This window comes from Hyla sarda, chromosome 6 (genome assembly GCF_029499605.1).
Source record: "Hyla sarda isolate aHylSar1 chromosome 6, aHylSar1.hap1, whole genome shotgun sequence".
NCBI lineage: Eukaryota > Metazoa > Chordata > Amphibia > Anura > Hylidae > Hyla > Hyla sarda.
Genome location: NC_079194.1, coordinates 141,953,478 through 141,966,484, shown reverse-complemented (window position 1 = coordinate 141,966,484; position 13,007 = coordinate 141,953,478). Strand labels below are relative to the sequence as shown.

The window sequence follows — 13,007 nt, the reverse complement described above, 5'->3', positions numbered from 1 at the left end:
ACAGGGGTCAGGTGTACATCCAATCAATCTGGGGGAGCTTTTGTAGACTGCACAACACATAATTATGCTGTACTTAGAACCACTAAAGGACAATAGTATTTATAGCCACCTACAGCTGCAGAGCATTTGTGGGCAAAGACTTCTATTTAAGAAAATAAAAAAAATGAAATAAATCTTTAGGGCTGCAACGATTATTCGATGAAATTCGATTACGGGATTCGTTGTTGACAAATCCCGTTATCGAATAATCGTCCGTTTCGTTGTCCGGGTGCCGACGGTCATAAGGCTGCTGTGGGCGAGCAATGCTAGGCTGCACCGCCGCAGCCTCTGTTCAAGTCCCTGTCCCACCCTCCGCTGACCCACTGCTCACCAATCACGCGTGCTGCTGCTTCTCTCCTCCCCTTGTGGACGCTCTGTACATTGTGCCTCCATTTTATGGAGCCTCAGTCTGGAGGACCTCACCCGTACTACTGCCACCAGTTTCCTGCTGTTTAAATGTGCCCTGCCACTGTTACTTCCGCACTGCATACTGACACACACACACACACATCGGGGGGGTGGGGGGGGGGGATCTGCAGAGCATTGCACAATAGTGTCATCTACAGACACTAGGGTGCAGAGCCCTGCACATACCCCCCATGTGTATGAGATTATATATATATATATATATATATATATATATATATATATATATATATATATATATATATATCCCCCCTTAAGGACCCGGGGTTTTTCGTTTTTTTGCACTTTTGTTTGTTTTTTCCTCCTTACATTTAAAAAAAACAAAAAAAATAAATAAAAAAAAAAAACAATTCTTTCAATTTTGCACCTAAAAATCCATATGATGGCTTATTTTTTGCACCATCAATTCTACTTTGTAACGACAGTCCTTTTACCCAAAAATCTACAGCAAGACGAAAAAAAAAATCATTGTGCGAAAAAATTGAAGAAAAAAGCACACCATTTTGTAACTTTTCGGGGCTTCCGTTTCTACACAGTACATTTTAAGGTAAAAATAAATTTTTTTCTTTATTCTGTAGGTCCATACGATCAAAATAATACCCTACTTTATATAGGTTTGATTTTGTCGTACTACTGGAAAAAATAATAACTACCGTATATACTCGAGTATAAGCCGACCCGAATATAAGCAGAGGCCCCTAATTTCACCCCAAAAACCCAGGAAAAGTTATTGACTCGACTATAAGCCTAGGGTGGGAAATACATCATCCCCCTGTCATTATCCAGACCCCGTCATTAACACCCTCATCATCATCACCGCCTGTCATCATCCCACCCCCCCTTCATCATTACCGCCTGTCATCATCCCCTCATCATCCCCCACCCCCCCTTCATCATCCCCTTATCATCCCACACCCCCCTTCATCATCCCCTTATCATCAAACACCCCCCCCTTCATCATCCCCTTATCATCCCACCCCCCCCTTCATCATCCCCTTATCATCCCACACCCCCCCCCCTTCATCATCCCCTTATCATCCCCCCCTTCATCATCCCCTTATCATCCCACACCCCCCCTTATCATCAAACACCCCCCCCCTTCATCATCCCCTTATCATCAAACACCCCCCCTTCATCATCCCACACACCCCCCTTCATCATCCCCTTATCATCCCACACCCCCCCTTCATCATCCCCTTATCCCACACACCCCCTTCATCATCCCCTTGTCATCATCACACCCCCCCTTCATCATCACCACATGTCATCAGCCCCCCCCCCCCACCCACCCCTTCATCATCACCGCTTGTCAATGTCCGATACAGTGGTCTTCAACCTGCGGACCTCCAGATGTTTCAAAACTACAACTCCCAGCAAGCCCGGGCTGCCATCGGCTGTCCAGGCTTGCTGTGAGGTGTAGTTTTTAAACATCTGGAGGTCCGCAGGTTGAAGACCACTGAGGGCGGAGAGTTCACTCGAGTATAAGCCGAGGGGGGTGTTTTCAGCACGAAAAATCATGCTGAAAAACTCTGCTTATACTCGAGTATATACAGTACATGCAGGAAAATGTATCTGTTTAAAATTGTCATCTTCTGACCCCTATTTTTATTATTCCGCATATGGGGGGGGGGGGGGGGGTAGGAGGACTAATGTTTTTGCGCTGTGATCTGAAGTTTTTAGCGTTACCATTTTTGTATCTCTTTTATAAATTTTTTCATGATATAAAAAGCTCATGAACTAAAAATACACTATTTCGGAATTTTTTTGCGCATACGCCATTGACCGTACAGTTTAACTAACAATATATTTTTACAATTCAGACATTTCTGCACACATACCACATGTTTATTTTTATTTACACTTTTTTATGGGAAAAGGGGGGCGATTCAAACTTTTATTAGGGAAGGGGTTAAATTATCGTCATTAACTTTTTTTTTTTGCAATGTTATAGCTCCCATAGGGGACTATAACACAGCACACACTGATCTTTTACATTGATCAATGGTTTCTCATAGGAAACCATTGATCGATGATTCTGCACTGAGCAGTCATTCGGCGGTTGGACACCAGGAGGCAGGTAAGGGACCCTCATTGTGTCCTACAGTTGTTCGGGACGCCGCGGTGAAATTTCACTGCGGCGGTCCCCAACAGCCCCCTGAGCTAACCGCATTTATTTAGTTTCACTTTAGACGCAGTGATCAACTTTGAAAGCCACGTCTAAAGGGTTAATAGTGCGCTTTATAGAACGGGAGTCCCTGGGTCCTTAAGTGGAGATATATATACACACACACACACACACTAGGATGAATGCTATGCACATACTACCATGTGTATAGCAGTGTTTATGTAGTACACACACACACTACTATATGTATGGGTGTATGTGCAGAGCATTGCATCCTAGTGTCTGTACTACAGACACAAGGGTGCAAAGCTCTGCATATACACCTATGTGTATATCTGTGTGCAGTGCACACCGCTTTACCCATGGGGGTATGTGCAGAGCATTGCATCTTGTGTCTGTAGTACAGACACTAGGATGCAATGCTCTGCACATACACTACTATACACATGGGGGTAAGTGTATACTACATACACACTGCTATACACATGGTAGTATGTGCAGAGCATTGCATCCTAGTGTCTGTACTACAGACACTAGGATGCAATGCTCTGCACATACCCCCATGGGTAAAGTAGTGTGTATGTAGTACATATACACTGCTATACACATGGGTGTGTGTGCAGAGCATTTGCACCCTAGTGTTTGTAGTACTACAGACATGGGTCGGGTGCAATGCAATGAAAAAAAAAAAAAAAAAATACATTAGCTCCCCTTTTCCTATTGCTATACAAAAAAAATTAAAAGTAAACTTTTTTTCTACATATCTGATACTGCCGCATGGCTAACTGCCTGAACTATTAATCCCTTAAGGACCAAGCCCATTTTAACCTTAAGGACCAGGCCAATTTTATTTTTGCGTTTTCGTTTTTTCCTCCTCGCCTTCTAAAATACATAACTCTTATATTTCCATCTACAGACCCATATAAGGGCTTGTTTTTTGCGCGACCAATTGTACTTTGTAATGAAACCTCTCATTTTACCCTAAAATGTACGGCGAACCCAAAAAATGTTTTTTTTATTAGGGAGGAAATTTTAATGAAAACCACAATTTTGCACATTTTGGAGGGTTTTGTTTTCACATTGTACAGTTTACGGTAAAAATGACGTGTTCTTTATTCTGTGGGTCAATACGGTTAAAATGATACCCATGGCTAGATACTTTAATATTTTTGCACCTATTTTGTACTGCTTAAAAAACTTTTTGTACAAAATCAGTAATCTAAAATCACCCTATTTTGACCACCTATAACTTTTTCATTTTTCCATATACAGGGTGGTATGAGGGCTCATGTTTTACACCCTCATCTGTACTTTTTATCAATACCACATTTGCATATATAAAACTTTTAGATCATTTTTTATTCTTTTTTTAATAAAATGTGACAAAAAAGCAGCATTTTGGACTTTTAAATTTTTTACATTTACCCAATTCACCGTACAGGATCATTAACATTATATTTTGATAGTTCGGACATTTACGCACATGGGGATACCAAATATGTTTATTAAAAAAAAATGTTTACGCTTTTTGGGGGTAAAAATGGGAAAAACTGACAATTTTCATTTTTATCGGGGATGGGGATTTTTCACTTTATTTTTCAACTTTTATTCTACACTTTTTATATCCCCATAGGGGACTATTTATAGCCAGGTGAGGGGACCTCCGGCCCCCAGGCTGGATGATCGGATCGCTGTGGCAGCGCTACGGGCGATTGGATCATCCATTTAAAGTACCGCACTGCCGCAGATGCCATGATCTGTATTGATCAAGGCATCTGAGGGGTTAATGGCAGACATCCGCGCGATTGCGGATGTCGGCCATTACTGGCGGGTCCCTGCCGTGTGTGACATGAGCACCGTTCCGATGCTTGCGGGTCATACACAGGACGTAAGTGTACGTCCTGGTGCACGAAGTACCGCCAAACCAGGACGTACATTTATGTCCGTGGTCGTTAAGGGGTTAAAATTAAATGTTAGTAAATCATTAACATTTTATTTTAATAGTTCAGATAGTTACCCATGCAGCAATATCAAATTTACGCTGGTTTCTGTACAGGATCATTAATAATGATCCTATACAGCAACCAGCATAAATGTAAAAAAAAAATTTCAAAAATTGCTGCGGTTTGGTCACATCACATGCTCAAAACTTTTAATATGGCCGTTGTACAGTTTTCAAGTATAATCAGTTGAACCCCTTTTTTGGGCATTTTGAAATTTTTTCTGATTAATCGATGAAATAATCAGCAACTTATCGATTATTTAAATAATCGTTAGCTACAGCCCTATAAATCTTTCTGACAGTCACAGAGTGGGGAGGGAAGAGGAGTCAGTCAAATAAACAAGTAAAACGCAATTCCGATCTCTGACTTCAACAAGTGCTATTGGCGTTAAAAACTAAAATTCTGGGCTTTAAACGGTACCAAGGATTGCTCTAGCCCTTATGTTCTGGCCTAAAGTACTTTTAAGCCACTGGCAGTAAAACCATTAAAACCTATTGCATCCTAGTGTCTGTACTACAGTACAGTGCTGGATGTAAGTTGTGTATTTCAGGTACTGGAGAAGTTTACTAAAAGTTAAAAGGGTTAAGGTTTTCACTTGCATTTCACTGTACAGCTGAATGGTTGACTTGGTCACATGCAGTCTACTTGCCAATGACTGCAGGAACCAGTCTCAAGTCCATTCCTCCTGTCCTGGGGCAAGAGGTGGAGATAAACCAGGTCTAGTCAGTCAAGAGCTTTGTCTTTTCCAAAGCCACATGTGCTTTAGCTAGTTCCAGTAATAGCTAGGCCCACCTTCATACAGAACATCGATATACCCAAAAGTCTTTGTTCCTATTCAGAGTTCCAGTTCCAATGTGAGAATACAGTATTTTATGGTTTAGGCTTCAAGAGGGGAGGAGAAGAAGACTGTCCTGGAGTGTCATAAATTGCACCCAAAAGAGTAAGTACAGGGAGTCCTTATTTCATTTTACTACAATGTTAACACACCCTATGAGAGCCTGAGACTTAGAACCTTCAAAAACACAAAAAATAAAATTATTATATATATGATTTTAAGATATACACATATATATTTGCACTAGCATTTACACCTACACTTGATGAAGTAACTCTAAAGATTGATTCTCTCAGTCTGTTATTAAAGTAATATTTCAAGGGACAGTGAACAAATCAGTATTCTTCTGACTGCTAAGCTGTACTATTTCAAGCTGCCTCAAATGATTTGTGTTTCACTGGCTTTGCAAAAGGAGATCAGTACCATTTACAAACTTTTTTAAAGAATCCTCGCTTCAGAAGTCTCATGTCTGGGCTTTGCATGCAGGAACCACTTTATTTTAAATATATGGACAGAGGAACACTGGTTAACCCCTTAAGGACCAAGCCTATTTTCACCTTAAGGACCAGAGCATTTTTTGCACATCTGACCACTGTCACTTTAAGCATTAAATAACTATATATGCATTAAAAATAATTAATAATTCTTTTACTAATGAATTTGATTCAGAGAATTTTTTTCGTGACATTCTACTTTAACATAGTTCTAAATTTTTGTCGATACTTGCATCATTTCTTGGCGAAAAATGCCAAAATTTCATGAAAATTTTTAAAATGTAGCATTTTTCTAACTTTGAAGCTCTCTGCTTGTAAGGAAAACAGACATACCAAATAAATTATATACTGATTCACATATACAATGGCCGGCATTTATCATTGTAAGTGAAAGTGAAGCATTTTTCTACACTTGTGTGCTTTAATGTGTAGGAGCACCAAATGTATTAAATGGTCACAGAGCATTTCATAAACTTTGTGCAGGTCACATTTACTGAAATTTCTTTCTTCACATACACCAAAGGCTAAGCTAAGTCTGGGCTGGTGTAGTTTTAGAGACTTTTCAGTGGCTTTGCGCCTTTTCACAAAAAGGCGCAGTTCATAAAACCCTTCCATATCATGTGTATTGCCAAAATCTGTGGATTGCAACTCAAAATCAGCAGAAATGTGTAAACCAAAAGGCGCAAATAAACCCTACTTTTAGACCCAAAAAACAGACTAAAGACAATGATAAATGTCAACCAATATGCAATTTTCAAATTTTTCACAACTTTTTCAAAATCGGAATTTTTCAGGGACCAGTTCAGTTTTGAAGTGGATTTGAGGGACCACTCAAAGTATACAAAATAACATTCAGAAAGTTTATTAAGGTGTTTCAGAGGAATAGCAGCAAATTGAAGGTGAAAATTCAAAATCTCCCATTTTTTACACAAACATGTTCTTGCAGACCCAGTTTTAGAATTTCTACTAGGAGAAAAAGCCCCCCCAAAATGTGTAACCCAATTTCTCTCGAGTAAGGAAATACCTCATATGTGAACGTAAAGTGCTCTGTGGGTGCACTAGAGGGCTCAGAAGCGAAGGAGCGACAATGAGATTTTAGAGAGTGAATTTTGCTAAAATGTTTTTTTTTGGGGGGGGGGGGGGGGGGCATGTCGCATTTAGGAAGCCCCTATGGTGCCATAACAGCAAAAAGAACAAAGACAAAAAAAAAACAAAAAACACATGGCATAATATTTTGGAAACTACACCCCTCACAGCACGTAACGGGTACAGTGAGCCTTTACAGTCACAGGTGTTTGACAAATTTCCGCTAATGAAAATGAAAAATGTGATTTTCTTCACTAAAATGCTGGTGTTAAGCCACATTTTTCATTTTCACAAGGGGTAATAGAAGAAATTAGGTTAAACATTTTGGGAGGCTTTTTCTCCTGAGTATGGAAATACCCCATTTGTGGATATAAAGTGCTCTATGGGCGAACTACAATGCTCAGAAGAGAAGGAGCGCCATTGGGCTTTTGGAGAGAGAATATGTTAGGAATGGAAATCAGGGGCAATGTGAGTTTACAAAGCTCCCCATGGTACCAGAACAATGGACCCCCTCACGTGACCCTATTTCAGAAACTACACCCCTCAAGCAATGTAATAAGGGGTGCAGTGGGCATTTACACCCCACTGGCGTTTGACAGATCTTTGGAACAGTGAGCTGTGCAAATGAAAAATAACATTTTTCATTTTCATGGACCACTGTTCAAAAAATCTGCACCCCTTATTACATTCCGTGAGGGGTGTAGTTTCCGAAATGCGGTCACACGTGGGGGGGTGGCTGGGTTGGGGTCCACTGTTCTGGCACCATGGGGGCTCTGTAAACACACATGGCCTTCAATCCAGACACCACCTCTCTCTCCAAAAGCCCAATGGCGCTCCTTCTCTGATGCCCTGTAGTGCGCCAGCAGAGCACTTTACGTCCACATGGGGTATTTATATACTCAGAAGAAATGGTCTTACAAATTATGGGTGGGCTATTTTCCTATTACCCCTTGTGAAAATGAAAAATTTGGGATAACACCAGGATTTTTGTGAAAAAATGTAATTTTCACGTCCAACTTTAAACGAAAATTCTTCAAACACCTGTGGGGTGTTAAGGCTCACTATACCCCTTGTTACGTTCCATGAAGGGAGTAGTTTCCAAAATGGGGTCACGTGTTTTTATTTTTTCGTTCATGTCAGAACTGCTGTAACAATCAACCACCCCTGTGCAAATCCCCTCAAATGTACATGGTGCGCTCTCACTCCTGAGCCTTGTTGTGCACCCGCAGAACATTTTACGTCCCCATATGGGGTATTTTCATACTTAGAAAAAATTGTGGGTCTTGGGGGGTTGTCTTTATTTTTTTTCCTTTTTACCTCTTGTGAAAATTTAAAGTATGGGGCAACACCAGCATGTTAGTGTAAAAAAATTTTTTTTATTTACAACAACATGCTGGAGTAGACCCCAACTTTACCTTTTCATAAGGGGTAAAAGGATAAAAAGCCCCCAAAATTTGCTTGCAATTTCTCCCGAGTATGGAAATACCCCATATCTGGCACTAAACTGTTGCCTTGAAATATGAAAGGGCTTTGCATAGGGAAGGACCCGGATGCAAGAATTACACTTGCCTCAGATAAGAAAATTACCCTACGGCAGTGTTTCCCAAACAGGGTGCCTCCAACTGTTGCAAAACTCCCAGCATCACTGGACAGTCATCAATGGCTGCCCAGCAATACTGGGAGTTGTTTTGCAACAGCTGGAGGCTCTGTTTTGTTTTTAGGGTACAGTGATACGGCAGGGGTTCACTGCGAGTTTTCTGCTGGGAGTTTGAGTTGCAGTGGAAAATCTGCTTCATCTCAAACTTGCAGCGAGAAACTCACTGTAAACCCCCGCTTGTGTGAATGTACCCTGTACATTCACTTGGGGGATGGGGGGGGAGGCGCAAACCTCCAGCTGTTGCAAAACTACAACTTCCAGCATGCCCTTTGGCTGAACGTGCATGCTGGGGGTTGTAGTTATGCAACAGCTGGAGGCACACTGATTGCAAAACACTGATTTAGGTAACAAACGCTGTGTTTCGCAACCAGTGTGCCTTCAGCTGTTGCAAAAACTACAACTCTCAATATGCAGTGACAGCCGAAGGGCATGCTGGGACTTGTAGTTATGCAACTTATATAGAGTGTACCTGGACATCGTGGCTTGCGTTAGGTGCATGGACATCTTTAGGAAAAATTACTCATGGACTTGAAGACTTGCTTCATTCCTTTATTTCTTGTTTCACTTGTAAGCAACTTTGCAGTGTAAACAGCATGAATTAAAACATAAGATGTCTTACCCAGGTCAGATGGAATACGACCTGTGCTACATCCTGCCAGACGCTCCTTAGTCATGCCCCCCCCACCCCCACCCCACCCGTTTGCACAGGGTGCCTGCTGAATGATTTCAGCAGGCATCCCTATCCGGTCCCCACCCGGCGAGCGGCAGAGAACAGAATTCCCACGGGCGTACAGGTACGCCCTTGGTCCCTAAAGGGGTACTCCGGTGCTTAGACATCTTATCCCCTATCTAATGGATAGGGGATAAGATGCCTGACCGTGGGAGTCCCGCCGCTGGGGACCCCCGTGATCTTGCACGCGGCACCCCGTTTGTAATCAGTGTTAGCTGTCACGCCCCCTCCTGTAGGCATGCATTGAGGGGCGGAGCGTGACGTCACACTGGGGTGCAGGTGTGATGTCACACGCCGCCCGCCCTGTGGTCACCCGTAATCAGACCCGGAGCGAACACGCTCCGGGGACTGATTACAAACGGGGTGCCGCGTACCTTGGTCCTTAAGTGGTTAACAGCACTCAGCTACGTGACAAATCCATCAGGGGCTACTAACCTCATCATAGTTCTCTTGAAACATTCCCATAGCTACCACACTATCTCCATATGCGCATCATTTTTCAATCCTCCAGATCATGAAATATGTAATCTGCTTTGCAACAGGTTTTCATTACAGACTTCCTGTTTTGTATGTACGGTACATCTCTTATCCATTACCTATTAACTATGTCTCTATGGTAACAGACAGAAAAAGATGACTGCAGGACTGCATTTCATAGGGTTTATCTGTATTTTTTTTTGTTTTTTTTAGACTATTTGCAAAGTTTAACTTTTACGTAATGTAAAAAATGTGTGGCAATTACAAAAAAACACAAATAAATGACATATCCTCAGCAATTGTACATTTCCATTACTTATTGTATACTGTAGACTTAGTGTAGACCTGTGGGCCACATAAAAGCCTATTGATGTATAATAGGGAGGGAAAAAGGGATACAGGTGAATGCCCTAAATAATACTAGATGTCCCTACCTATTCTAAACAACAAACCCTAACTAGTATAAGTGTGGATAGGGAAAGGATATATAGAGACCACAATTAGATAGATATCAGTATTTTAAATGACTGATGGCACACTCTTTTGGCAATCACATACTTAATTTGATGATTTTCATCTTTTAGGCCCTCCTATCTACTACTGGGCATTCATCTGCTACACTACCCGGGACCCTATTGAGGGTGGCATTCCTTATCAATTCATATTGGCACTAACCCTCCCCCTAGGGTAAGAATGTTTCTTTACTGTTTAGGGGTTGTGACAACATTGATATCAGTTCCCCCCCCCCCCCCTCCCTTTGAAACATTGTAACTAGTCTAGCTATATATCTTTTTCTGTTTCTTTATATAGCCCTTCAGTTATCTGGGTCTTTTAGGAGGTATCCCCTTTGCATTGTGGTCCATTAGGTCGTCATATGCTTTATACTGCCCTATTAAAAGGTACCTATCATCTGTTTAATATATCTTCTATTTTTGGTAGGTTGAGGGTCTATTAGACTATATTGTTATGTCAACTCTGCTAAGTTACTCTTATTTTGTATCTAGACATCCTTTTGGTGGGATTGTCACCTTTACAGTATTTTCTGAACCATTTCCAACTGTGATTGTTTATCTCTTAGCCATTTGGCTTCCACTTTACAAGGTACGAACTGAGTTTAAATTGGCACCTATCTTCTCAATTTGGTCTTTTAAAGATGTTCCCCTTTCTTTAATCCTAGGTTACCATCAGAGGGACACATCCATCAATTTTAATATATGTGTGCTAAGCTCTAATATCTAAAATGTATGAGCTCTGATTGTAATGTGTTACTCTTGCATTATAAACGTTGTACATTTATCTGTATAGGTACATTAGACTTCCCCACCATATCTATTCTTCCTGGACCATTGGTGACAGATCTGAGACTGTGACGGTGACCGTTAATGATTATCTTTCTATCACTATTTTCTATCTTTTCTTCAGCAAACTGCACAACACTATCCATTTCTTGTTCAGAATTTCTCCTTCAACCCTGATTAACCCATTTATATGAGATGGGAGAAACGCGTAGGTTAAGAAGCATGAGAAATTCTGCACATGTTATTACCACTCTGATATCTATCTAATTGTGGTCTCTATATATCCTTTCCCTATCCAAACTTATATTAGTTAGGGTTTGTTGTTTAGAATAGGTAGGGACATCTAGAATTATTTAGGGCACTCACCTGTATCCCTTTTTCCCTCCCTATTATACATCAATAGGCTTTGATGTGGCCCACAGGTCTACACTAAGCCTACAGTATACAATAAGTAATGGAAATGTACAATTGCTGAGGATATGTCATTTATTTGTGTTTTTTTGTAATTGTCACACATTTTTTACATTAATTAAGTAAAAGTTATATTTTAAGTATCTATGTCTTATTGGTTGAGTTTCAATATATACATTTGTCAAGTTCTCTCCAAGGGCTAAGACATCGACCTCACATAGAGGAGAGAGTAATTATCTGATTTTCCACTGTGGTTAAACTATTTGCAAAGTTTCTTAAATTCAATGATAAAGCTATAGAGCAGGTCCAGTCATTTGTGGGACTCCAAAGGTTACATTTGCTTGGCCACTATAATGCACTGGCTATGAGATTGCTAAGGTTTACCTATGGCGCCCCCTGCTGCTCACTACTCACCAGACTGTAGACCTCAATCTCAATTTTGAAGTCTGAGGAGGTGTTGTTCCTGTGGAGAGATGATGGAATGTTATCATGTAATCTAAGCAGAGTGTCCAGCCCTCAAATGATACCATAAGAAAAATTCTGAGCAGATTATATGACAACACTTACAGTGTAACTGTCGTAGGGAATATTATGGTGTCTCCTGTTTGGGCATCAGAAGCATTAGCCAAAGGTGTAGCCACTACATTATAGGCTCCATAACGGATCACGATAAGAAAGTAATGTCCTACAGGCCCTAAGGGGAGGGAAAAAAAATTATATAGAGAGCAGAGACTATGGATAGGAACACATCACATTATTCATATTGTTAAAAACCAGAAGATGTATTTTTGGGGTGAAAACTATAAGAGGAAATAAAAAAGAAAAGGTAACTTTTAAAAGGGGTTGTCCCAGATTTAAAAAATATGGCTACTTTCTTGCAAAAACAGTTCCACACCTGTCCTCAGGTTGTGTGTTACAACTCAAACTGTGGACAAGAGAGGTGCTGTTTAACAAAAAAAATAAAAACATTTTTTTTAAAAAGCAGCCGTTTTTTCAATCCTGGATAACACCTTTAACCCCTTAAAGATAATCTGTCTGTTATTCTACCTTCTGTGCAATAATTTATTGTATTATTTAATATAGAGCAAACCATTTCCACAGCACTTTACAATTATGGGGATACAAATAAAGACAAGTATCAGACATAATATTAAGGGGGAAGATTTATCAAAACCTGCCCTGGGGAAAAGCTGCTGAGTTTCCCATAGCAACCAATCAGATCGCTTCTATTTTTGAAAAGGCCTGTGAATAATGAAAGAAGCAATCTGATTGGTTGCTATGGTTTTGATAAATATCCCCCTAAATCTTTAAACATATAGAGTGAGAGCCCTGCTTGCAAGAACTTACAATCTATGAGGGATGGCTTTGAGACAAGTGTCAGACAAAAGTGTTCCAGCCATGTTTTATAAATCGAGTAAATTACATA

The 13,007-nt window shown here is 40.6% G+C and overlaps 1 protein-coding gene across 12 annotated transcripts in view; it reads right to left on the bottom strand.

The window, feature by feature from the left end:
* The window catches only part of LOC130276238 (anillin-like), a 50,350-nt gene that overhangs the window by 13,881 nt on the left and 23,462 nt on the right, over positions 1-13,007 (bottom strand). For all 12 annotated transcript variants that reach the window (XM_056525314.1, XM_056525304.1, XM_056525315.1 and 9 more), the window contains 2 exons: positions 12,149-12,275; positions 11,996-12,044 (listed from right to left, as the gene is read on the bottom strand). In XM_056525314.1, coding sequence (XP_056381289.1) covers positions 11,996-12,044; positions 12,149-12,275 — 176 coding nt within the window. The remainder of the gene's footprint in view (positions 1-11,995; positions 12,045-12,148; positions 12,276-13,007) is intronic.